Genomic DNA, 25,833 nt, shown 5'->3' with positions numbered 1-25,833 from the left:
TTGACTAAATAAACTAGTAAAAGTCAAATGGAGCTATAGCTGCACCTATTACATCTTTCAACATCACAGTATAGAAGCATAGATCTAAAGTACAGAGCAAAGGCACATAGTGGCTGCCTTACTTGTCAGTGATCAGTCTTTTTACTCGTGACATTGTCCTTGACTAAAACAGAGTGCTGAGGCTCAATTCTCTGTGGAGCTTTACTAAATTTAAAAAAAAAAAGGGATTACATTTCAAACTTAACACTGACCTCTGCACTTGAATCTGAAAACGTACCACCACCACCACCACCTCAGTGTTCACCCATATAATAGTAGATTTTATGCTGATTCATGGACTCATTACTTCATTTATAAATCTTTGATAATGTAACACTGAATATGTATTTCGGTTACCTGCCTGCGTCCATATGAACAGTCTCTGCCTGTCTTAGTTTTCTTAGCTCTGTCCAATATAGATTACTAGTTGGGGAAAAAGGCTGCCTTGCACAGAGTCATTAAGCTTAAGTCAACTGTATTTTCCATAATAGCAAACTTTGACAAGAATGTTTCTAAATGAAATGGGGACATTAAGACTGACATCGCTCCCTGTGGTAATGCTGCACGGAGAACTTCAGTGATGGACAGAGACATTACTCCCTCTTTCTCTCTGTGTGCTCTGTGGGAGCTGTAATGTGGGTCGATGTGAGGCAGAGGTGGACACTTTTAGCTCAGTAAAAATATCCTGCTCTATCTCTTTTTCTCTTCTTTCTCTCTCCCTTCCTGCCTCTCTGTGTCTCTCTCCTTCGCCACTTTCACATCTGGAGCTTCATGCAAATGTAAAAAAAAAAAAAATAAATAAATCACCTCAGAATTGCTAGCCTCTTGCAGACAGTTACATAATTTTAATAATTCTTTCCTCAGCATAAGGAAAACTTTATTTTAGTTTCAGGCTCATTTGACCTGATTTAACAGGAATTGCTTGGGAAATTACTCCAGTGCCAAATACCAATGTGGCATCACACGAATCCACAGGCACATACAGTACATCCACAGAACATATTCATTTCCTCTCACACATGAATGCACACAAATTCACACACATACAAATATACAAACATAGCCTGAAAAATCACTGTGGTCTGGTATGTAGGGTTGGAGTAAACAGATTGATTTCCAGAGAGGCCTGGGACAATGTTCTCACAATACCTTAAAAATAATGACTTTATTAAATACTGACAGCGCAAGCACACTTGACAAGGTATTCATGAATTATAGCTACATGCATGTTTACTTTTCTCACTTAAATAAAGAAGAAACAGATTTTTATTTAAGGAACAAATGTGAAGAAATTGGGTGTGAAAATGAGAGACAGAAAGAGGGAGAGGTCAGGGGGTTTGTGTGGAAATCTCCCTTTTCTTTATCACCAGAATGGGACTATTAAAAAGCAAGGGAGGAGGAGAGAGGGAAGAGGAAATGGCGTTGTAATGAATGTGGTGCCACAGCTGCCATCATTTAGTCTTATCTTTTATTAGAGGTGGAGGAGAAGAGCGAGGGAGAGAAGAGAAAGACTCAGATAGAGGGAGCAAGGGTACAGTAAATACCCAATTTCTTGCTTATTATGTATTTTCAATTAAAAAAAAAAAATTCAACATTGATTTCACCAAAGCTGTTAACTGAGTGTTTGTTACCTTAACCCATATTGTTTCTGGGTAACATCCAAATAGTGAAAAAGAAAATAAAGTGGGGTCCAAGGTTCCATTCTCGGGCCTTTTTCTATTCAACATCACACTTCATACATGCTCCCACTAGCTCAGATTATGAAAAGCAACAAAACATGTTACTTAATTATGCAGACCACACATATATTTACATAACAATATCACCAGGGGACTGTGGTCCAAAACCATTTCTGAGTAAAGTGTGTTAAACAAACCAAAGACTGGATGTACCAGAATTTTCCTCAATTAAACAAAGACAAAACTTAGGGAATTGTTTTTGGAACTAAGAAGGAATGATTAAAAGTCAGCGCTCAGCTTCAATCAGTAATATTAAAAACCACAAACCAGACCTGAATTAAAAGGCTCATCAGGACAATTACAACGTCTGCCTGAAATCACGTTAAGAACATATCATGGCTAAAACAGACTAAAATGTCAGTTTTTTATTGACTAAATATAGTTGCATTTGACTAAATATGATAAAAACTAACAAGGACATATGACACAGGACAGAAACTAAAACTCAATAAAACAAGGCTGAGAAAGCTACAGTAGCACTCTGCCCACATACACACACATCCTTCTCCAGATGCACCGTGAGTAGCTACATTCCACCATGTCTATTCAGGAGTGAGCACACACACACACACACACACACACACACACACACACACTGTTTAGATAAGTTAACATACAGATAGCTGCTGATCGTTCCTCTCCATCTAAAAATAGGCACTCCTAGCAACCGGCGCCAAAGGAACGGCATGTTAACGTGATCCTCTAAAGCAGAAATGATGTGGAGAGGACGAGAGACACACAAGAACAGACCGACTCCAGGCAGGAAATGTTTGGGGCAATATATGATTAATGGAATCGATATTAGGCAGTGAACTTTAGGTTATTTAATGTTTTGTTTTGATGAAATTCAACAAATCAGATGGAAAGCAAAACAAAGAGGTTAGTTTTAAGGTAAAGTGATGGCGATGAAGAAAAAGACAAAACAGGAAAAGAAACACATTTGTCTTCAAGCGCCCATCCATCCAAAAATGTGCTCAGTGTTGGTTCACTGTGATGTTTGACCTTCACTGTGGAGAGTGATGTATGAAGTTTATCTGCCTCTAGGTTCTCTGTGCTCACCTTATAATAAATCTGAGTTAAAGGCATTAAAGTACAATCGTGATTTTTTTTACATCTCAACTAGTTTCATCATCATCATCATCATCATCATCAATATGCAACAAATCAAGTGTGTCATGAAGTATGGATAGAGGGAGAAACAATAGGAGACATCCTGTCCAGCAGTTAAACTTCTAAAATGGAAAATATTTGCATATTCATAGATAATGGATTTTTTAATCAAGTAGTAGTAGGAGAAAAAAATTCCAACAACATAATCATAGTGGTAGAAAGCATAAAACACACATATTATGATTTCAAAACAGGCGGGGAGTTCCGGTCCTCTGTAATGATGCCAACGCGGAAGTAACTTAAAACTGCATTCTATCAAAAGGCCACCAGGGGGCGACCGTTTTGGTGTCAAAAGGACTTCCGTCTCTATACAAGTCAATGGAGAATTCACCAACTTCTCACTTGATTTATAACCTCAGTAAACGTTTTCATAATGTGTTTATGGTCTCAATCGCTAGTTTAAAGCCTTCTTCAATGCAGTATGATGTTCATTTGGGACATTTTGGCCTCCCTGATTTTATATTTGACGATAAAGCAGGGTATGCATTAGGGCGTGGCTACGTCGTGATTGACAGGTTGATTGGTTCACAGGTTCAGGAGGGCGCCTCATGCTCCTCCTGATGCCCATATAAGTAGAATCCGTGGGGGGTTTTTTCCCAGCATGCACCGGAAATTTTCAAGATGGTGCTGCTCAGATCTGAAACTATTCGCTTCCAAGCAGCAGTCCACAAACCAATGGGTGACGTCACGGATGTTACGTCCATTTTATATACAGTCTATGTTTCAAACTGATTATTTTATGTCTTGAAACAGGTTGGAAGTTGAAGATATGAGCTTTATTTCAGGTGTAGTTATGTTTTGGCAACTACCTGTGTGCAGCCTGTTGGTAGGAGGTGAGATGCTGACTGCAATTGGCCACCCTGGCACCTCACTTCCAAGGTTTTGCGGTGGTTCTAACAATGTCACCCTATCTGTGCCTTTGCTACTGAAAGAGCACAGTCATGTTCACACAGCTACCAGAGGTCCCTTGTCAGGCTACGGCAAACATATGTCATTTTAAGTATTTCAGCAAATTAGCAGTGTTGTTTGTATAACAAGAAAGATCCATAAAGATAAGACGTTGAGAGGTGGAGGTATGTGTGTGTGTGTTGTGATGGGGTCCATTACCTTCTAAAGCGTGATTAATTGACTTAAAAGGTGTTCACTGCACATGCCTACTGCAGAGCCAGAAGCTAATTCATCTAACACTGAACTGCCTGTCACCTACCGCTGATGCACACACCACACTGCACACAAATGATCAACTGTGAACAACCATGAATGATGCATGAAGTTTGACTGACACTATTTAAATGTATACACACTATACAGTGAATCAAACAATCCAGCTAGACACTCACACACACACACACACACACACACACACAACATCACACCGATATTATCCCAGACTTCAATCACTATGAATGAATCCTATTAAGCTTCATTATTGCTAAGGGGATTTGGAGTCAAAGTGTGTCTCTCCAATCAGTGTCTAATCAGGTGTATTGATTAGTTAATTGCTTGGTTATGACAATGTTATTCTGTCAATCTGAAAGTATCCATATCGATTTGATTATAGGGAGGAGTGAAGGGGGAGAACGTGAGGAAGAAAATGACTTGGAAGGAAACACAAAGGAGAGAGAGACCGAGAAACAGAAGCACAGTAGAAAAAGATGAGGACAAAGCTGTGAGAAGGGAGTAAACACAAGTTTTCACACTTTCTGTACTTCATGATAGAAAAAAATGGTTGTTTCTGTGCTGAACTACCTCAAGTGTTGCATATATCTCCTCCCTGAGAGAAGAGACTTTCTCACACTTTGGTTCCTACCCATCTTTCCTCTGTAACCAAGGACAGATGAGGAGCATCACTACGGTTACCATATCCATGACAACCTCTCCTGCTGCTATTATTGGGGCATGTCGTCAAGGAGACAGAGCGGCACATTATGGGATGCAGACAGAAATAGCAGTCATGTACCAGAAGCAATACAAAACAGATCTCTGGTATTACATAAGAAAGGCTTGTGCAAATCTAATGAGGGGGTGCCATATTGATTCTAAGAGTCAGGCTCGATCACACATAAGGTCAGGGGTAATTACTGTATATAGAACATCAGCACAGTCCTGATGCAGCTGTTTTGAGTAGTAAGATACAACTTTGTTTATTTGCAAAAAAAAACAACAACTAATGAGAGGGTTACATCACCGTTTTTAAGCACTGAAAGGCAAAGGTGACACTGTAAGGAATAACTTAAACAATCTTGTAGTAGTGTAAGAACAGTGGTCACATTGTTATTGGCAGGGTTTCTTACTGGTCAAACAGTAATAATGTACTCTCAGCAAATGTCCATGAGTGTTAGTATGAGTAAAACCGTCAATGACTCAGATGTGAATGTAATTAGAAAGCACTACAGTAAGAAGCACAATTGAGACTGGTGGCAAATCAACAAACAGGAAGTAATATGGACTCTAGGGCTGTGTTCGAAACCGCATACTTTCCTACTACTCGTACTAACTCTGACGTCATTTGAAGTATGTATATATATATATAGTGTTTCAACTGCGAAGTATGAGATTTAGAGTATGCGAGAAGTTCCCGGATGGTTTACTAGATTCGCCAGAAATGCGGAGTATGCATCAAGAGCTGACTACTCATACTCAAATTACCCAAGATGCAACGTAACTTCAGAAAAAACCCCAAATACAAACGTCACAGATCACCACCTTGGTGGTTTCAAGTTAGCTATGTTCGCTTCCTGTTTTCAAAATAAAAGCACCAATTCTATCGTTATGGTTTTCTTACTAATAAAAGGTAACGGGTGTTTTATTCTGTGAAAATGATCGGAAGTGTGTTAGTCGCTACGGCTAACTCTGAATTCGCAGGAACAAAACTTTAAACAGGTGTTATTTGGACAGATTAGCGTCACATTGTGGATTTAAAGGGCTACTTTACTTTCTCGCCTAAAAATGTTAGAAATGTGGATAAAGTGGTATATTTATAGAGTTAGAGCTAAAATGAAATCACCTCAACCTGCTGATTTCAGCTCGGGTAGGGAAGAAATGCATTGTGGGTAATCGTGTAGTTTACTACAGTGTAAACGGTCTGCTTACTATCTGGTCGTTTAGTGTGTAGGATGGAAGTATGTAGTATAGAAGTATGTACTATGTAGTATGTAGTATAGAACACAGCCTAGCAGTGTTGGTTTCTGTCTTGCAAATACAAGGAAAGAACAGAATATGATCAATTGTGAAAGTTAGTTTTCTTTTTGTTTCCTTTAATGGAAATACATGTGCAGTGGCAGACAAAAGTTTGGACAGACTTTCTCATTCAATTAATAGGAAGTACTGTATATAAATCAAAAATGTACTTTTTGTACAGCTTAATGTAACATTTACATTAAACTGACATACCAACGCTGTCAAAGTATTTTGAGTTGTACAGTAACTGGATTTTGGGGTGGATTGTAGGAATGAGGTCTATTTAAAACCATTGGAAATGATGTTTTGCACTTAATGATTAAATTTAAGTGTAAAACATTAGATCACACACTTGACAACAACTGACCTAAACCAGCTGATGCCACACACACAGTACAAATGGACTATTAATCAGACTGACACATATGCTGCATTCCCCCTGCCACCCTTACAAAAGACTGTTTTTTTTTTTTTTACTTTAATACTTGTTAATGCCACGCACACACAAACATTTACAAAATAAACAAACACACACACACACACACAAAGATACAAGTTCAACCATATACTTAAGCCTCTGGTCCATCGGCACACTGCTTCCTGTCTGTCACAAGGTTATAAAACTAATTGACCACAGCTGTGGTGGTGGTTAGTTAGGTTTGTGTGTGTGTTAGTGTGTGTGTGTGTGTGTGTGTGTGTGTGTGTGTGTGTGTGTGTGTGTGTGTGTGTGTGTGTGCATGTGTGTGTGTGCGTGTGCATTTTATCTTTCATGAACTGTTGAGTCTACAAACTAACACAAGAATAGAAGACCTGAAAATAGGTTTGTTTTTAAGGTCAAACTCCTGATAGTGTGTATGTGCTTGCGATCCCTTGGCTTATATACAATTTCAAAATGGCCGAACAAACAGCATTAAAATTCTTCTCCCAGTGTTGACAGACATTGAGGGACAGACTCACTATTATTATCTAGGCTAGACTATCCCATCTGTCTTTGGGATGTTACTGAAAGCTACTCAAAAGTGATGAAAACATAAATAAATAACAAACTAAGCTCTTTTAAAAGTCACAATGAATGATCTTGCTTATATTCCATGAGAGAAAGTAATTATTTTCATAAACTATTCGTAACCTCAAGGTGCATTATAAATTCTGACTGAGTCACATAGTATTTACCATTTATTTTTGGGTTCATTCATTAGCTCTCTACTCATTATTTCCATATTTCTGGCATGATTGGATGGCTGAATAATACAAGTGGAATCTTTTCAAAGATAGGAAACCAATGAAGAGCTTAAATAGGTTAAAGAATAGCCTGAATTTTAAATCATTAACTGTAATGTGATCGCTGACACCCAATCTGTAAAGTCTTAAGATTGGCTCTGTTACAAGGAAAAAAGGATTGTAATTGCACTAACACATTAATGTATGTATGCCCTCCTACAGTATTCAGAGAGCTTAAGAGAGGCAGAGAGAGTGGGTGATGGTCACAGATTGAGAAGATAAAAACAGCTGTCCTCCTTCAGTCCTATTTACTCTTCCACTGACTCACTGATATACTGTACACTCTGACACTGTACCATTTAAGGAGAAACTAAAGGGTACGCTGGAAGTAAAAACAAATAGAAACAAAAGTGATTCCTCCAATCAGAGATGAAATCCCAAAGTAACTTTATAGACACACATGGCCAAAAAAGAAGAAATAAAATGTCCCTGAAAGGCCTTTTTTGCTTGATCATGTCATCTTTGGCCTTTCAAAGGTTTTCTAACAACTGAACCTTTAAATGTTGACATGTGAGCAACCATATGTGAGCACACACTGCCTTAATAGTTATACTGCAGTATCATTCTTAGGAAGAAGGACAGAAAGACGGACAAAGTGACAGATGTTAAGCCTCAGAGGGATTAGTCCCCTCTTCACACTAAACCACTGGCATATGTCTCTCTCACACACACACACACACACACACACACACACACACACACACACACACACACACACACACACACACACACACACACACACACACACACACACACACACACACACACACACACACACACACACACACACACGTAATCATATTGGTTCGTATAAACGCACAGGAACACACTGATTTACACACACTATCGCACTGGGGTAAGCAGCCAGGTTTAGGTAATTAGATAAGAGGTTTGGCAAAGAGGAGTCAGAACAACTGACTCTTCCTTCAAAACATCTGTTGCTCAAAAAAACATCTTTGTTTTGTAAGTCATATTTGTTCTACTTTGAAATATATTAAATTACTGTATAGTACATTTAGTACATTAGGAGAAAATGACATTTTGGCAACCGCAAAATCAATCCTTAATCAAAACAACTCAAATCAGTCCAACCCAAAAAGAGCTCACAATTCCTCAATCAAAACAACTATTTCTCCTTAGCCAAAATGTTTCTGCTGCCAATGGGGAAATGATTTTTAAGTCTTTGATCTAATCAACTCACATGGCTTCATTTGATACAACTCAAGAGTCCTCAGTCAAAATAACTCAAACCCTCCATTTTCTGCAGGCCTCTAAAGCAGAACATTATAATCAACAACTCCAAATAATGACACTCAAAGTTATTCAAGTAGTATTCAAATGAAGCTATTTCCTTTCTTTTGTCCCACTCTATTTTTTCCCTCTTGCTCCAATCTTTATGTCATCCACTCACTTTGTCTTTCCCTCTTTTCACTTGATCCTCCCTGTCTATCACCTCCATGAAGCAGTCACAGCTTCACACAGCATCCCCCCCCCCCCACCACTCCTATTAGATACATGGCAGCAATCACACACATACAGCTGGAAATGTGCAAGTGACATTCTGCTCAGTAATGCTAATTAACTGCAAAATCTGCTGATGAAATATTTCATACCACCATCAACCACTCAACTATTAACACGGGAAGTCAAGATTGTATCTCAAAAGGAATCTCGGGTGCTACAAAACACACATCCCACCAAGAACGAGAAAAAAACAAAACAGCCATCCAGCTTTTAAAAATCAGTCTTCAAAATGAAAAGCAGTTTAAATATGTGCACTACTCACCAGGTTGGAGTTGGTGGCATTCGAGTCATCCTCGGGGAAGGGGATGTAGACGGCTAAGGCCACACAGTTAGCGAAAATGGTCATCAGGATGATGATCTCAAATGGTCTGAGAGGAGGGTTAAGGAACATACATAGCAGAACAGAGAAGAGTACAAAAAACAAAACAGAGGTATATATCCACATGTCAAATTCCAAAGTGCTTTATAGGTTCCTAGTAAATGAGACCAAAAACAAGACCTGGGGTCCAGGCAGGGTCCAGGCAGGGTCCTGCTCTATATAGCTAAAATCTATGTGAGTCCCAGCAGACTATCAACTCATGTGATTCCTGTCATCAACCACTACCACAAGAAAAATCTTAGATAAACTTTTCTAACAGCTACTTTTTTATTTTTCATTATTTGGTAGCAAATCATCCTCTTAGACAGTGGTCTCTCTCGATTTGGGTCTGTTGGGGTCAACCACATTTTTTATTGAGTCGAATTGTCCTCAGGTCTACTTTAGACCAATTCAGACTTTCCACAGGTCCCTTCCTGATTCGCTGCCTTTTTTTTTTTTATATATCAAAGTTCAGGTAGAGTTTTCATGAAGCTGTAAAAATCTGTAGAACACAGTACAAAATAATACCGACTGACCTCTGATTATCCTAACGTAAAGAGTCTTCATATGAGGCATGTTATCCTTTACAAAGAGGTATTTTTAAAACAAGCTAATACATCCTTACATAAGCAGAGGTATATATACACACAGCAAAGTGCACAACCAGTGTACACAACGAGAGAGATCAAAGCTGTTAAGTTTGCCTTTTTGTTAACAATAAGACATATTGGGTCACTTAGGAGCCTCTTTGTGTGTGTGTGTGTGTGTGTGTGTGTGGTGGGGGGGTTAGAGAGACAGTGCATTCCCTAATATGGGTGCGGCGAGGAGCAGGCCTGTCGCGTGGAAGACAGGATGTGGACAGAGAAAAGAGTGAGAGCGAGATGGAATGAGAGAGAGGAGAAACACGGAGGGTCTTTATTTGGAACGGTCCTTGAGAGGGGAGTGACCTCATTATTTTTGGCCTCGGAGAGAGAGAGAGAGAGAAACAGAGAGACAGAGAGGAAAAGAGGGATACAAAGTGTGTGAGAGAGAGAGAGAGAGAGAGAGAACTGAGAGGAGGAGTGAGTGAGGGAAGGAGAGAATGTGAAGGAGAGATAGAGGAGGTCTGGTTTTCATCAACACAATTACTAACTGCCACTGCTGTCACCTCCCTCCACCTCTTTGCTTTCCCCTCTGTTCTCTTCTTTAATTCCTTCCTTCCTTCCTTCCTTTTTTTCCTTCCAACAATTCCTTCCCTCTTGGCTGCATGTCAAAACTGTCTAGACTCCACATCTTGTAGTATAATATGAACACCACCGCGGCATTGATGAGGTGCAATGTCAGAAGATTGAATCCAGAGGACAAAGCATAAGGTACCGCACTATAGATTCTTAATTAAAGTTACAGATTTTCAAAGTGACATTCATGTTCATCATGTGACTGAACCATACCACGAATGCAGGCTTTTTTAAGTTTTTTAGACCAAGGTCCAATCACTTTCTGCCTGGGATCTTTGGCTTGGCTGGACATTAAAACAAGCAAAGTTCTGTGAGTGGGAAACCAGTGAGGGATCATGTCTGTGTTGCTGCACAACGATCACGACTGCTACTGGTTGGCTGGAGTGCATGTGTAAAGGGGGGTTGGATATGGGTGTGCATGTACAATGTTGGTAATGTATATCAGTGGAGATGCATTAAAGTCTACAACCCTAACCCAGACCAAGACGTACTGTAGCAGCAACAAGTAGCTGAGAAATTTGAGTCAGAGTCAGAATATTTGAGTAATATGGAGGAATGGAAACAACAAAAGAGCCATATTTTTCAATGCATTACCTTAAATCTATAATGAAACTGAAAAAAATAAAACATCACAGTATGTTCACAGTGATGGATGAACTCACAATGTAGTAAAATGAATAGAAACCAGTGGCTGTTTGCAAGGTAAGGTAAATGCATACTATACTTGGAGGAAATAGTCTGCTCTTGTGTACATTACCACGTTGTTATTTTTGAATTGGACAAGAAAAATCATTGTTTTGATTTAATCCTATTTGTGTACTCGAACATTTACATCAGGCAGCTAAAGTGCACAAACATTAACTTCTCTGCAGCTTCTTAAGTTGACTTCAGACACTGTAAGAATCTGAGTCAGTATTATGATAGATACATTTGATGAGTGTAGAGAGACAACTATTTTATCACCTCAACTTGAGAGCAAAGCCACATCTGCCATTTACTTCTTGCTAGTGCAGGGCCGATTAAAAATGTGCCTGTTCCTGCCTGGAACCGGTTGATTGCTTGGCCTCCAGTATCACTGCTTCAGCAGAGAGAAAAATTAATCTTGTTGATGGGAGGTGTGAATGAGTATATATACACACAGATCATCTTAGATCATTTATATTCTGTGGCGTCACTTTGGATCATTTGAGTTGGAATGTTTGCTCAAAAGATTTGTGCTTATATGAAACATACTGATTTTGAACTGCCAGTGGGAAGTAGCCAAAGAGTCCGTCCATTCTTGATTAAAAGCTGTGGTTCCCTGTCTACTTTTTTTTCTTTTTAGAGCACACCATGTCAAAAAACTATTCTCTGATTGCCAGCTATGCTCATGCTTATGGTTTTATTATTACAGTACAAAAAAAAATCAGAAACATAAATATTTGATGGTGAAAGCAACTCGTGCAGGGAATGAACCCTCAAACTCAATATTTAATGTAGTTTTTTTGTTATTTGACTATTATGCACGTCATTTAGTAATTTCCAGTTAGGCCCCATGCACTTTCCAAATCATCAAATGTTATCTTGAGTAAAAATATCCACTCACACTTTTCCAAATTCATTTCCAGATTCAGAGAAATGCTCCACTCCAGCAGCAGAGGACAGTCACCACTTCAACACCTCACTCTCTTTATTCCTGGACAGCATACTCTGCGTTAAGACAGAGCTGAGTAGCTCACTATTCATTTGTTTATTCAGAGTTTATTAATATTAAATGTGTTGCGTGTCTAAGCATGCCATGTGAAAATACTTTTCTCTGACTGGCTGTACAGCTTTGATCTCCAGTTGTGCTCATGACACACAGTTGCAAAGCCCTGAAGCCCCGCCCCTCTGCTGCAGAGCTGAGCAGCTTGCTGTCCACTTGTTTATCCAAAATGTATTAATACTGAACATGTCACGTGTTCAAATTACACCAAATTTGATGCTGCACTTCCTTGGATCGCCAGCAATACAGCCGCCAAGTGTGAAGTAGATCAGATGGGTTTTTTTTTACTTGTCCCCAAGAGTATATGAGTATTTACGCAGTACTGTTTCTAATAAATGTGAATGGCTGATGAGTAATCAAACTGTCTGCGTAAATAAATAACTAAGGCTTAGTTGAAATAATGAGTGAACTTTACAGCTTTAATGGTCTTATATTACCTATAATCACACTAGCATCTTGCTGTGTGTGGCCCCACTTGAAACATAACTGGAATCCATTTAAGAAACATTAACTTCTGTTTTAGAAATTGCCCTGGAGACAGCTAAACAGAAAAAAAGCGTATTTTTCTTTTCACGGTGGGGCTAATATTTTGTTTATATGTTTGGATTAAGGACTGACCCTTTAACATCATCAGACACAAGATCATTCAGCTCATTCAGCCCCGAAATCCATCAAAGTTAATCACTCACCCTTGTAGCCTGGGCTCATTAAAACACACTCCAGACATGCGGGTTCCACAGAAAAACAGGCCTGTGACTCACTCTGGGTTCCTGACCTATAATTTAAAAAACCCTTGAGGTCTGCTTCCATCAACATGATAATAAATCTATGTCCGCTGTGCTGTTGAGAGCAAAACAACATTGGATGAAATACAGAAGGCCCCGAATAAAGAATCAAACCATGTACGAAGCCTATTAATAAAGTACATTCATCAGCATAACAACAGCAAATTATCCAATCTTAAATGGCGAAAACAGAAAAATAACATTAGTAGTAAGGATTTTGCCCAAAGCTAACTGCGGGAATTGATTCTGACAGATATAAATAATGGAAATAATAAAAAAGAATTTAACCAGCAAACAGTTAGCTCAGCAGGTTTCACAGCTGACATGATGCAGTATTCACCAGGGGGGGGTTACTGTCTGAGGCATTTTGGAATTTAACATATACATTCAGCATTTTTAACAAGATAACCGTACGAGCGCACAACAAATTGTCACAGTGTGAGCGCATCTATATACACACTGGGATGCTGTTATTGCCTAAGATACTCTGCATTCAGCAGTTGGCTCATATAAACACCACATGCAGCTCACAATAACATAGATAATCTCTCATCTTGACAAACCCAAATAAGAAACCTGGGACATGCTGATATTATCTGAGAGAGCAAGCTCAACACTCTGCCGTTATATTCAGAAAATATATGTTTTCCTGAGTTGAAAATGCATCTAAATAGTGTAACCCCTTATGTGACCTGATGCAATATATAAGCTGTTAGTAAAGAAACTGTGTGCCAGTGTGCATGAGTGTGTGTGTGCGTGCATAAATGTACTCAGTGACACCTTTTCAAACCTACCACTTAGAGTGATTTCATATAGAGAACATGTTACTTAGACGAACTCTTGCACACACTCTCTTGTTGTCCCTCACACTGACCTTGCAATGTGCAGGTAATGCTTAAATGCTATAATTACAATGCATGTGAAAGTGCTGCATGTGTGTGTGTTTTCCAGTCATTTATCATTTGTGAGTAAGTAAGAGTGTTTATGTGAGTGCGTGTTTGCTTGCTTGCATGTGTATGTGTGAGCTCAGACAGGCCCCATCGACCTGTTGAGAGCAGTAGCTGTTGTCATGGTAACAGAGGGGGAAGAGAGGAAGATTTCGGATCTGCTATCTCTAGAGACTGGAGGTACTCACAGAATACAGGACACACACACACACACACACACAGGTGTACACACACAGGAAAAGCCTGTAGAATACAAACAACACATGAATGCATAACTACAGGAATGCACACAGTACACAAACTTACCCACAGACTCATGTTCAAACACACGCTGCATCCAAACAGGCCCTGACTGAAGTTATGAAGGACATCCAAAGCAGTTATAGACAAGCAGAGACAGATTGGCAGGTTGATAAGGTTTTTTGAAACTAGCGAAGGACAAAATTTACTGTAATTTTGTTCCTTTCTGCTCTGTGTGTCTCAGACTCGATCATGTTTACCTTTTTGGCTCTTTTTTGTCTTTCATTCTCCCTACAAGCTCTATTTCTCTCCCTCCCTTCAGAGCTATTTAAATGAGTGATGGAGAATTGTGAGGCCATGATGTGAATGCTCATCAGTCTTCGGATAAGACTGTTCCAATGACCCTGTGGGTTTATGCATTTTCCCCCAATTCATTTTCTTTTCTTTTTTAACATCAGCACAGCTTGACAGTTCAGTTTAAGGTGAACTATTGACATCATGGCATTTGATGACTGATATAAATACACATGATGATCAGCAAGGACATTGCATGTATTCATCCCTTCACAGCATGGAGAGGGATTGCGAACTCACTTGAAGAGGCAGTGCTGTTCCCATGGGAAAATGTGTTTTTAAGAAAACATGTCCATCATTTGAGTGACACGAAAAGCTGCACACCGTGGTGAACGCAAGAGCAGTTGCAGTTTCACATTAAACTAAGCCAAGCGAATGTAAAATGATGTCACTATCTGGATATGAAAAGCGTGAAGTATGAAAAGTATGGAATTCAGGTGTTTGTTACAACTGTCTTGAGAATACGTTGCAAAGGCTGCACGACCAAGAACCTGAAACTAAATAAGAAGAATGTTGATAGTGAAAATGCTTGTGAGGTAATGTACCTGCTGCTGTTGTGTTTATGTCAACAAATCCTATGAAAAGACTGGGATTTGGTACTGGTACCCAACTATCTCCAGACTTATCTTTTGAGTTTGCCGGAAAAAATGTTGCACTGCAAGTAATTCTGATTACTGGTAATATTCAGAGCTTCAATAAAAAGATGGAAAACATTCCTTTAAAGCCGAATTAGAGGTCACTCTTTGGCTTAAAACATGTGGGAGAGACCGATGTGTTGAGTACAGTTACAATGAACGGTATTTTTCTATGGTACCTCATTATAGCCTACAATGTTATCAACTCTGATTTATTCAAAGTTGATGATTTCCTAAAGCAAATCTTTACAGACACTTCTATTGTACATCACTGTTTTCCTCACCAATTCGCCTTACGCTTCTCTCTTCTTCTCCCTAATGATCGCCCTGTCTTCTCTGCCTCCTCCCTCCTTTCCTCACTCATTGTTTGCCCTCCCCCTGCTGTGTCATTTTTCTTGTTTACCTTTCCCGTTCTCCCCTTGAACGCTTTTTCTCTCTCCCTCCCTCCGTCCATCCTCAGCTACTCCGCTCCATCATCTCTACTGTCAACATCCATGTCCTGCCCACATCCCTGCCCTTCTCATTTCCCTGACCCCTCCTCTTCCTCCCAGGACAATGTGTGACTGAGTCGATGCTCATGTGGACCCCTCTCCTATTATAGATCTCTCTCTCTCTCTCTCTCCCTCCCTCTCTCTCTCCATCTCACCCTGAGGGAACCGAAGTCATTATGTTCTGCGGATTAAAAGAGAGGGGGGAAAAAAGTCCAGAGAACAGGAAGGGTAGAAAGGAAGGACGGGTGGAGGAACAGCAGGAATAAAGGGATTTGGACAGTCATAAGGGGGGACACGGATAATAAATGAAGGGAGTGTTGTGGAGATGGAGGATGGAGGGAGCATAGAAGGAACAGAGGCATGGATGGACCTAGGGGAGAGAGGATGAATGCGGTTTGAAAGAGCTAGGGGAGGGAGATATGCTGGGAAGAGGTGTGACGGAGGGATGAAAATGACATAATTTGTTTCATCCTCCTGTGAGGAAACAAAAAAAAAGGATGTAGGATGAAAGAGAGAGAGAGGAGTGAAAGAAAAAGAAGGAGGAAGGGGAGCAAGCATTACAATGTCCGAGTGGAGAGGACAGAATCAGAACATATTGAAGCCAGAGGACAGGGAGATAAAAGAGAGGGAGGCAAAAGGGAATCATTCCTCAGTGTAACTCTGTTTAAAAGGTAGAAGTGTGCAGTGATTTTTTTTTCACTCATGAGTTTCACCGCTTGACCATTTGTGTTTATTCCCCCCAAACTACATAACTGTATATTATCTGAAAGCTAGCTAGCAACGGACCCACTGACTGTATCTGTGGGATTGTGCATCTGTGTTTGTGCTCAGTTCAGCCTCCGATTGAACTCAGAACTCACCAGGAAACTCCAGTCTCTCTCCTTTTCCTCCTTTCCTCTCCCTACATTTTAGAAGTACGTAGAAGTATGTGCACATTTTTAGCCCAAACTGAGACATTTTCAAATCAAGTCAAGAGGCAAATTCTTCAAGCTCTGTCTCAAAACACCATTAGAAGTAAATATTTTTCATTTTTCTACATTATTCATCTTTGGAAGGAACTTCCTTCTTTTTTTATTTGCCTGATTTGTACTGTGTCCCTATATTCTAATTTCTAAATGAGGGCAACCTAAAGCAAAACTTAAGATTCTTTTGAACATGTATCCTTCAGGCTATCCAACAAATTAATTAAGAATGTCATCTGTTTAACCTTTATATACATGAAACTTTCTTGAAAATGTATAAAAACAAACTTGCACTCATGTTTAGTTAAAGGATACTTCCATTCTACGATGCTGATGCAGGCCCGTCGGATGGGGTTCTTGAGCGTGAGGCAGAGGAGGGCTCGCGGCGGCCTCGTGGCTGTCGTCGTGGTCTGTTTCTTGGGCTTGGAGCTGTAGTGTTGTCTCTTCCTTTGCGTGGAGCTGGCCGTGGAGATGGGCCCACCTCCTCCTAACCCCGCCCCTCCGCCCGATGCCGCGTTGCCCATTATCTTCGCCTGCCGTGCGGCATCAATGGCTGCTTGCCAGCTCAGGGCCGCTCCCGGCGTGGCAATGTGCTCAGGGGCCAGGCCGACCACGCCGACCCCATGATTGACCCCGCCCCCTCCTCCACCATGGTCTCCGTGGCTACCGCCGCCACTGTGCTCATTGGTCAGGCCAGGGGGAGGAGGGCGAGGAAGAGGGGGAGGGGGAGAGTAGTCGGAGCCTAAAGTGGAGAGATGAGGAGGAGGAAGAAGAGGGGAAAAGAAAGTTGAGTTTCAGTAAACCTTTAAATCACTTTGTTTTAACAGCACAATTGGTTTGTTGAAGTTGATACAGCGTTTCAATCCGATACAGTTTAGTTATTTACTTTAGAGACCTCAAGAGGGTTTGAATTGTTGACGCATCAGTTAGTGAGCCCTGTATATTTTTCAGACACTGAAGGGTCACCCCGGAGAATAGACCGATGACTAATATACTCCCATCTGTCAAGCAAGTACAGCAGAGCTAACTGAACACTGTTTAGTTCCTGAGCACATTGCTGTCAATTCACTTTCTGTCAACATAAACAAACACAACTCATCAGACCTGCAACTAAGCAGCTGATTAATGCTTATTCTTTGTGCTCACGAGTCCTTATCATTTTTTTCCCAAGTTACATATTATAGTATGTTGCTATGTCATTGCTCATGGTTTAAAATCCAAAAGGGTAAAGACAAACACATGCTGTAACTTTTAGAAGAACATAAAACACACTGCATGGAAACAGACATTTAGAGATTTAAAAACATATTTCTAGTGTTTCTGCCATAGACTGTATATAAAATGGACGTAACATCCGTCACGTCACCCATTGGTTTGTGGACTGCTGCTTGGAAGCGAATAGTATCGGATCTGAGCAGCGCCATCTTGAAAATTTCAGGTGCATGCCGGGTAAAAAAAAAACACGGATTCTACTAGCAAGAGGCGCCCTCCTGAACCTGTGAACCAATCAACCTGTCAATCACAACGTAGCCACGCCCCTAATGCATACCCTGCTTTATCGTCAAATATAAAATCAGGGAGGCCAAAATGTCCCAAATGAACATCATACTGCATTGAAGAAGGCTTTAAACTAGCGATTGAGACCATAAACACATTTTGAAAACGTTTACTGAGGTTATAAATCAAGTGAGAAGTTGGTGAATTCTCCATTGACTTGTATAGAGACGGAAGTCCTTTTGACACCAAAACGGTCGCCCCCTGGTGGCCTTTTGATAGAATGCAGTTTTAAGTTACTTCCGCGTTCGCATCATTTCAGAGGACCGGAGCTCCCCGTCTGGTTTCTGCCCAGGGACACAACCCACCCACCGGCCCACCCAGACATCGCCCACCACCCCCAAGTAGTCAATCCAGAGGAAACACTGTGTAATAAAAGACTAAAGATTCAGTCAGTGCAGTAAAATGTAGAGTCTCGTCAGGTCAACAAATGCAGTGAAATAAAAGAAGAATCTTAGAGAGAAATAAGAGAGAGAATTACAATAATCTCAGTGAGATTACATTATTGTATCACTCAGACAAATTGTAGAAATACGACTAAGTGAGAAAAAGTAAGAGAGAGCGGATAATCCATACTGTATGCTTAGCCAGATTAAAGACAGTTATAACATCCTGTCAACAAGCACTCTCACCCTGCAGCAGATTACACACTCTGTCAAAGTATGCTGCATTTTCTGGTTTAAGACAATGCATGTTTGTATTACTTAAAAATAAATGGTTGACACACAAAAAAATCATGCAAACACACATGAAAAATGTAAAATGTCCATGAGAATGAAGACAGACGGCATTGCTTCATTGGAAAGTGCAGTTAGTGATAATACCAAAATATTTCAATAAAACACAAGCAGATTTTGTTTTTGAGTAAAAACATTTAAAATCTGAATCTTATTGGTTCATTAGCTTGAAAAACACAACAATTTAATGTATATAGCTAATACGGGCTGTAAAATATGCAATTAGCTGAATATGTTACGATATTTAAAAGTGCTGATAACTGATACATTTTTTAGCCCCGCAGTGGAAATAGAAATGATAATCTTGGCAGTGACAGTTCAATGCTTTCAGTATTTTCATCAGTACTTTAAGCAACATCAATATGCTGATTTTAAGATGAAATCACATTTGACCAAATGTAATTCCTAATGTCAAATTCACAAATCCCATAAAGCGCAAAGCCACTTTTCAGAGAGAATACAAAACTTCAAGAAACCCCTGTAAAGTTAATCCAACCCGTGCTGTTACAACAGTGATAAGGAGAAGAAAGAGAGAAAGAGGGGAAAAGTGAGAATGAGAGATGAGCAAGGGGTTAGAGAGGGGAGGCGGAGAGATAGACTTATCCCGTATGCTTAGGACGATTACAGCGTGGTTACAATATCCGCTAAAATCCCATTCCTCTCACTTCAGAGCTATAAGTTTCTACATATGCACTCACACTGAATGATGGTGGGATCATTACAGGAACATTACATCAGATCATCTGTGCATCACACATACATATACACATACACATACATATATATCCATATCTATATAAGCAGATTCATCTAACCTTTAATTACCTATAGTCATTTCAAGACTATGTATCATACAAAATGTATTGTGTGATTTAACAGACACAAATACACCCAACTGAGCTGATAATTTCCATAAAGCACAGCCCCAAATTGGATTATTGTTTTATTTATGTGTATGTACAATATTTAATCACGAGGATTACTTCAAGCCATGTACACCAAAAAACTAACAAAATCAAATAAGTGGTGACTTAGCTACTTAAAAATATACATTCATGTGTCTACAAACAAAATGAAACTAAATGAAGGTCTATAATATGAAAAATAACTGTGCTCAATACAGTAGACTGGTTCCTATCACTATTGTATTCTCATTATTTTAGTATTAACTGTATTATTACTGTCAGCAGCATTTTCATATAGCCTATATTGTAGCTGGTCAAAATGGAGCTAGCATAAATTAAGAAATGCCTCGTATGTTTTGGACAGCATTTGAATAGGAAACCAAGGTAACCAATTAATATATAATGCAAATAACTTGGTGGAGTAGTAGAGTAGATTATTTGTCACCAAAAGGTAGTAAAGTATCACCATAAAATAGTAAGACAGATGACTAGCATTGGATTTGGCCTACCATGAGCAGGTCACTTAGCATCCCTTTCCCTCGTGCAGCAGTGCAGTCATGACATTATAACAAATACAACAACTTAACAATATTTAACATTTAAGGTTACCAGAATACGTTTTCCTCAACTTTAGGTGTAAGTTAGCAGCTACCGTCAGCCTTTCCTACTGCAGCAGGTGCATCTAATTAATAAGAGGAGGTGCACCTACAGTATTAGTGAGGTTTGACCATAGACTGTATATAAAATGGACGTAACATCCGTGACGTCACCCATTGGTTTGTGGACTGCTGCTTGGAAGCGAATAGTTTCGGATCTGGGCAGCGCCATCTTGAAAATTTCAGGTGCATGCTGGGTAAAAAAAAACAACGCGGATTTTACTTATATGGGCATCAGGAGGAGCAAGAGGCGCCCTCCTCAACACCACGCCCTAATGCATACCCTGCTTTATCATCAAATATAAAATCAGGGAGGCCAACATTTCCCAAATGAACATCATACTGCATTGAAGAAGGCTTTAAACTAGCGATTGAGACCATAAACACATTTTGAAAACGTTTACTGAGGTTAGAAATCAAGTGAGAAGTTGGTGAATTCTCCATTGACTTGTATAGAGACGGAAGTCATTTTGACACCAAAACGGTCGCCCCCTGGTGGCCTTTTGATAGAATGCAGTTTTAAGTTACTTCCGCGTTCGCATCATTTCAGAGGACCCGAACTCCCCGCCTGGGTTTGACCAGTGTTTATGGTCTCAATTTTCTCTTTTTTGGTCTCTTTTTTTTCTCCTCTGTTTTATGTCAAGCACTTAGTAATATTTGTTGTCATAAGTGCTACATGAATACACTTTATTATTATAATTGTAGACGTACGACTAGAATACCTCAAATGTACCAAACAACACAAGACACATCTGTAAATATTTAAGAGGCTAAAGTGTCTTGAATAAAGTGATAGCCCGGTGCCCAAGGAGGTGCTCTTTACATTCACCAGCAGTGAAGTCACTTCATATCAGAAGCAGCTGTGCCTTATGGGAAATACTGTACCACTGAGGTTTCAATTAGGAGCATTTCTTTCATCTCATTACTTTGCTGTAACAATATTTTCCTAATGATCCCTAAACTCCGGGAATGGTTTTAGATTGGGGAGTGGGGGGGTGGATTTGGCTTTATGTGATTTCTTTAAAAGCAGAGGACCTGAAATTCAATAGCAAGCTTTCCTATTAATATATACCAAGCATGAAAACACACACACACACACGCACATACACATATTAAGCCTCTACATCTAGTATTGTCCCAGATGCTTCTCTATACTGGAAAAAAAAAAACTTTCTCTCCCCCATCAAATCCAGTGTGAGTTAATTCTGCTTCCTGACTGCTCTTGCACATCATCTCTCTCCTCACTATCTCTCACAAACACACACACACACACACACATACACACACACAGACACATACACACACACACACATACACATAATCACTTTCAGCATATTGTACTGCTGCGTGATCAGTTTATCTCTCACTGCCTGCCCCTCTCACAGGGTGTACCCCACCGAGAGTGTGTGTTTGTAAGTACTGTATGTGTGTGCGTGTGCGTGTGTGTGTGTGAGCTGCATGTATGTGAGGATTAGAGGAGAGTAAAACTTTAATAATACTGAGCTCACTAATCTGTCTGTCTGACCGCATGTCTCTCGGTGTGTCTGTCCTATCATATGCATATGCACAGTCATGCTGTGTGTGTGTGTGTGCATGTGTGTGTTGTACGATAGACTGTGTGCTGATGTGAGTGACTATAATTCCATTAGCAGCTCTTTATACTGAGGCGGGGGGGGCTGCAGCCCGTGGAAATATGATTCTTACTGAAGGGGAAAGAGAGGAGAAGGAAAGGTTGAAGGGATGGAAGAAGAGAAGGAAAATTGGATGAAATAAATATAGAGAGCAGGAGGTGGATATAGGAGGAGGTAACAAGATTGAGAGAAAAACTGGGGGTGGGGGGGGGGGGGGTAAAGAAGGAAAAAAGAGGGTTGTTCAGAAAAATGGGTGGAGGGCTATGGTGCTTAACCACGAGTGACAAGACATAATCCAATCATTTATCCATCCATCATATGACAGTCGAAAATATTTCACACTAATTCAGTCTGATAGTATTACTGTCAATGATGTTAGTGGACCCGCAGACAAAGGCTTCCGCAGCACTTCAGTAAAATCTTAAAAGTACTGCAGTCAAAGAAGCTCTACTTCAATTAATGTTTTTACTACAGTACATATAGGTCTAATAGAACAGTGAATTACTACTACAGATTAATATTCTTCAAGCACTGCAGTCAATGGAACAGCTGACGGTGAAAGTGCTACAGTAAAAAGTTTTAAATTTTAATACTACTCCCACTCTACAGTAATGGCTCTAGCAGTACAACAGTAGTTTTCCGCCTTTATACACCCTGTATGTCCCATTTGAAGCCTTGCATTTTTATTTATTTTTTTACGTGTGATGCTTTTTGCATTTTTAAATAATGCAATAGGTCTTTTTCACAGCAACCAGCGTATCTTGCCGTAGTGGGAAAAGCACAGGTGTTACTAATAACATTAACGATGCTTCTGTTGCATTCAACGGTCCCAGTAAGATGGTGATGGTGTGACAGTGAGACTGCATGCACAATAACAGGACCCTGAAAGGGAAGCAGCTAAATGGAACTCATTAATTTTATATTTTATTATTCACACTTGTGCTCTTCCTACTGTGACACGTCTTCCATGAAAAAGACATGTCACACTTACAAAGGGCATTTTCAAGGCCCGGCACACTCATGATAAATCACCACATGTGATTCTAATCATTTTGGTTGATTAAACCTCTTCTCAGGACTCTTGTAGGTATGTTAGGAAGACTCTGCTTGACTGATCTCTCTTTCTTGTTCGGGTTAGTGCATGGCAAATTCAACCGTTGTCATCTTTTAGGTGAGTCCAGCAACCTTAAATAATGCACAACATAGCTCTGCCCACTTTCAACCTGAGCAGAGGGCTTATCCACCAGAATAATTGGAAACACTTTTGTTGGTGTGCAGGACCTTTAAAATACGCAGTCTTCAATATGCAAAACACACGCATAGGATGTATTTAATTATAAATAGGAACTGAGTTTTCCATGAAATGTGTACAAACCGCTGTTGGTGAGACTGACAACATCTAAGCACATCATTATCAGTCGTAATACTGTAAAAAAAACAGTCAGCTTTCACTCTAACTGAACTCGAAGTGAACCTAGCTGCAGTTGAACTTCACTGCGAACTGAACTGCAGACTGTAATGAGTTGTGATACAAACTCAAGTCAGTGGAGCCGTTATCTACTTAATGATAAAGACTGGAGAGAGATGCTATCACCGCAACTCCAAGCACTCTGCCGTAAAATGTCATTGGCACACACGCACGCTCACTCGCACGCACACACAGACTATAATGCAAATTGTTCTGTGTGATATTGCTTACCAAGAATATACAGTTCCAGTACATATTACAGTAGCAAAAACTGCTTGAGGCTGAAAAGACGTCATTCATACTTCCAAAGTCTTAAGTTGCTCTGTGCAACCAGATAACAGACAGAAAAGGGGACCAATCAGATTATCCTACCCTAAATTAGTCTCTCATGTCATCTCCTCTCTGTGCCCTACAAGTCTTCTTCTCTTTTTTTTTTCTTATCTGTGTCCGTCCCATCTCTCTGTCTTTCCCCTCTACATCTGCTTTCCACTTCTTCTCCACTCGTCCCAACAGGGGATCTATTTGGGTGGACAGTGACGATGTAGTTATCAGTCAATTAACTGATGATGACACCTGATCAGACACTAATTAATGGGGGACACACACATGCAGACACACACACACAAACACACACACACACACACAGGGCCGTCACCTTGCTGCAGCACTAATTCTGCATCTTAAAAAAAAAAAAAGTTCAAGTACAAATCTTATTAGCAGCCTTATCAAAGTCCAGAAAATGTGGCCTGACCAATGCAAGACACACACACACACACACACACACACACACACACACACACACACACACACACACACACACACACACACACACACACACACACACACACACACACACATATACAACAGTCCAGTCATCTGCCATCCCAGCTGAATTGTCCTTTCCTCTGAAACATGACCTCTTTTCTGTACTGTACCTCTTTTTTTCCTCTCTCTCTCTCTCTCTGCCTCCTCGAGTCCTACATCTCTCTTATCCTCCCCTTCCTTTTTTTCCTCCTCTTCGTCATCATTCCCAAACCCCTCATCCATCTCCCCTTCCCTACCTCACATCAACAGTCAATCGCAACCTTCTTCTCTCCTCTACCCTTCTGTTCTCTCGTTCCATCATCTACTTCCTCTTCATCCCTCCGTACCTATTAACAGTCACCCACTCCTCCTCCTCCTCCTCCCTATACCACTCTTCCTCGTCTCCCTCTTTTCTCTCTAATCTATATAGCTGTCACTCCCTCCATTGACTCTCTAGCAGCGGACAAGTTCATTTTCAGCCGCGCTCCTTTCCTCCTTCCTCCATCAATCTACCCCTCCTCATCTCTTCATTTTTCTCTATCTCTCTTGCTTCACTGCTTCTCACTCTTTTCTCTCATCACTTCACTCTGTCATTTTCAAATAGCTGACAATTATTCTCTCCCTTGCTCTCGACTCTCTGTGTAGCTGAAAAAAAAAAAAAAAAAGCTAGTCCGTCGCCAATTGGATCCACAAGACAGTTGCTTCCCCGCATGCCTTTAACAACTTTTTTTATTTTTTTTTTTTAAATCATAAAAAGCTGCGCATTCTAAATCAGTCTAAAAATAAGCATGAAACGGCATAATGGATGTGAGGTCTTGTTTCATTTTTTGGCAGTACAGTTGTGATTGCCAGTACTTACCCTCAGTATCATTGTCATCATAAATACCAATAATAAGCATAATGCTATTTTTATCTAGTTTATGTGTCATCCACTTACTCTCTCTCACACACACGAGCAAAAAGTGTGTGTACAAACCCAAAAGCAGAATGAGGGGCTCTTCTGTATCGGATGTGTACATGAATGTGCATGAATTCTGTATGTGCACACGAACACATGGCCCGTGTGTGTTTGTGTGCGCATGTGCCTGCTTCTCATTTGTCTCTCGCTCCGTCCATATGTGCCCATTATTTGGCCGAGTGAGCACACCACACAGACACACCTGCTCCCCTTGAAACACACACACACACACACACATACAAGCACACACTCATGCACGCATATACACCTGCTCCCCTTGAAAGACAACACAAACGCGCGCACATATACACAAAAGCACGTACACACTTGCTCCCCTTGATCTATGACCCTCCCAGCAGACGATTACAGTATGCACTGACACAGGCACACACACGCACACACACACACACACACACACACAGAAAGCTTCCACAGCATGAGCAGGACATGCATG

At 40.3% G+C, this 25,833-nt stretch overlaps 1 protein-coding gene across 1 annotated transcript in view; it reads right to left on the bottom strand.

Annotated features, from left to right (window-relative positions):
- The window catches only part of cacna1c (calcium channel, voltage-dependent, L type, alpha 1C subunit), a 188,755-nt gene that overhangs the window by 104,595 nt on the left and 58,327 nt on the right, over nucleotides 1-25,833 (bottom strand). The window contains exons 2-3 of the mRNA XM_062444064.1: nucleotides 16,982-17,408; nucleotides 9,196-9,301 (exon numbers count right to left, since the gene is read on the bottom strand). Of these exons, the coding sequence (XP_062300048.1) occupies nucleotides 9,196-9,301; nucleotides 16,982-17,408 (533 nt within the window). The remainder of the gene's footprint in view (nucleotides 1-9,195; nucleotides 9,302-16,981; nucleotides 17,409-25,833) is intronic.

The sequence above is a fragment of the Scomber scombrus genome, chromosome 22 (assembly GCF_963691925.1).
Source record: "Scomber scombrus chromosome 22, fScoSco1.1, whole genome shotgun sequence".
Classification (NCBI taxonomy): Eukaryota; Metazoa; Chordata; class Actinopteri; order Scombriformes; family Scombridae; genus Scomber; species Scomber scombrus.
This window is presented reverse-complemented; position numbering and strand designations above follow the sequence as displayed.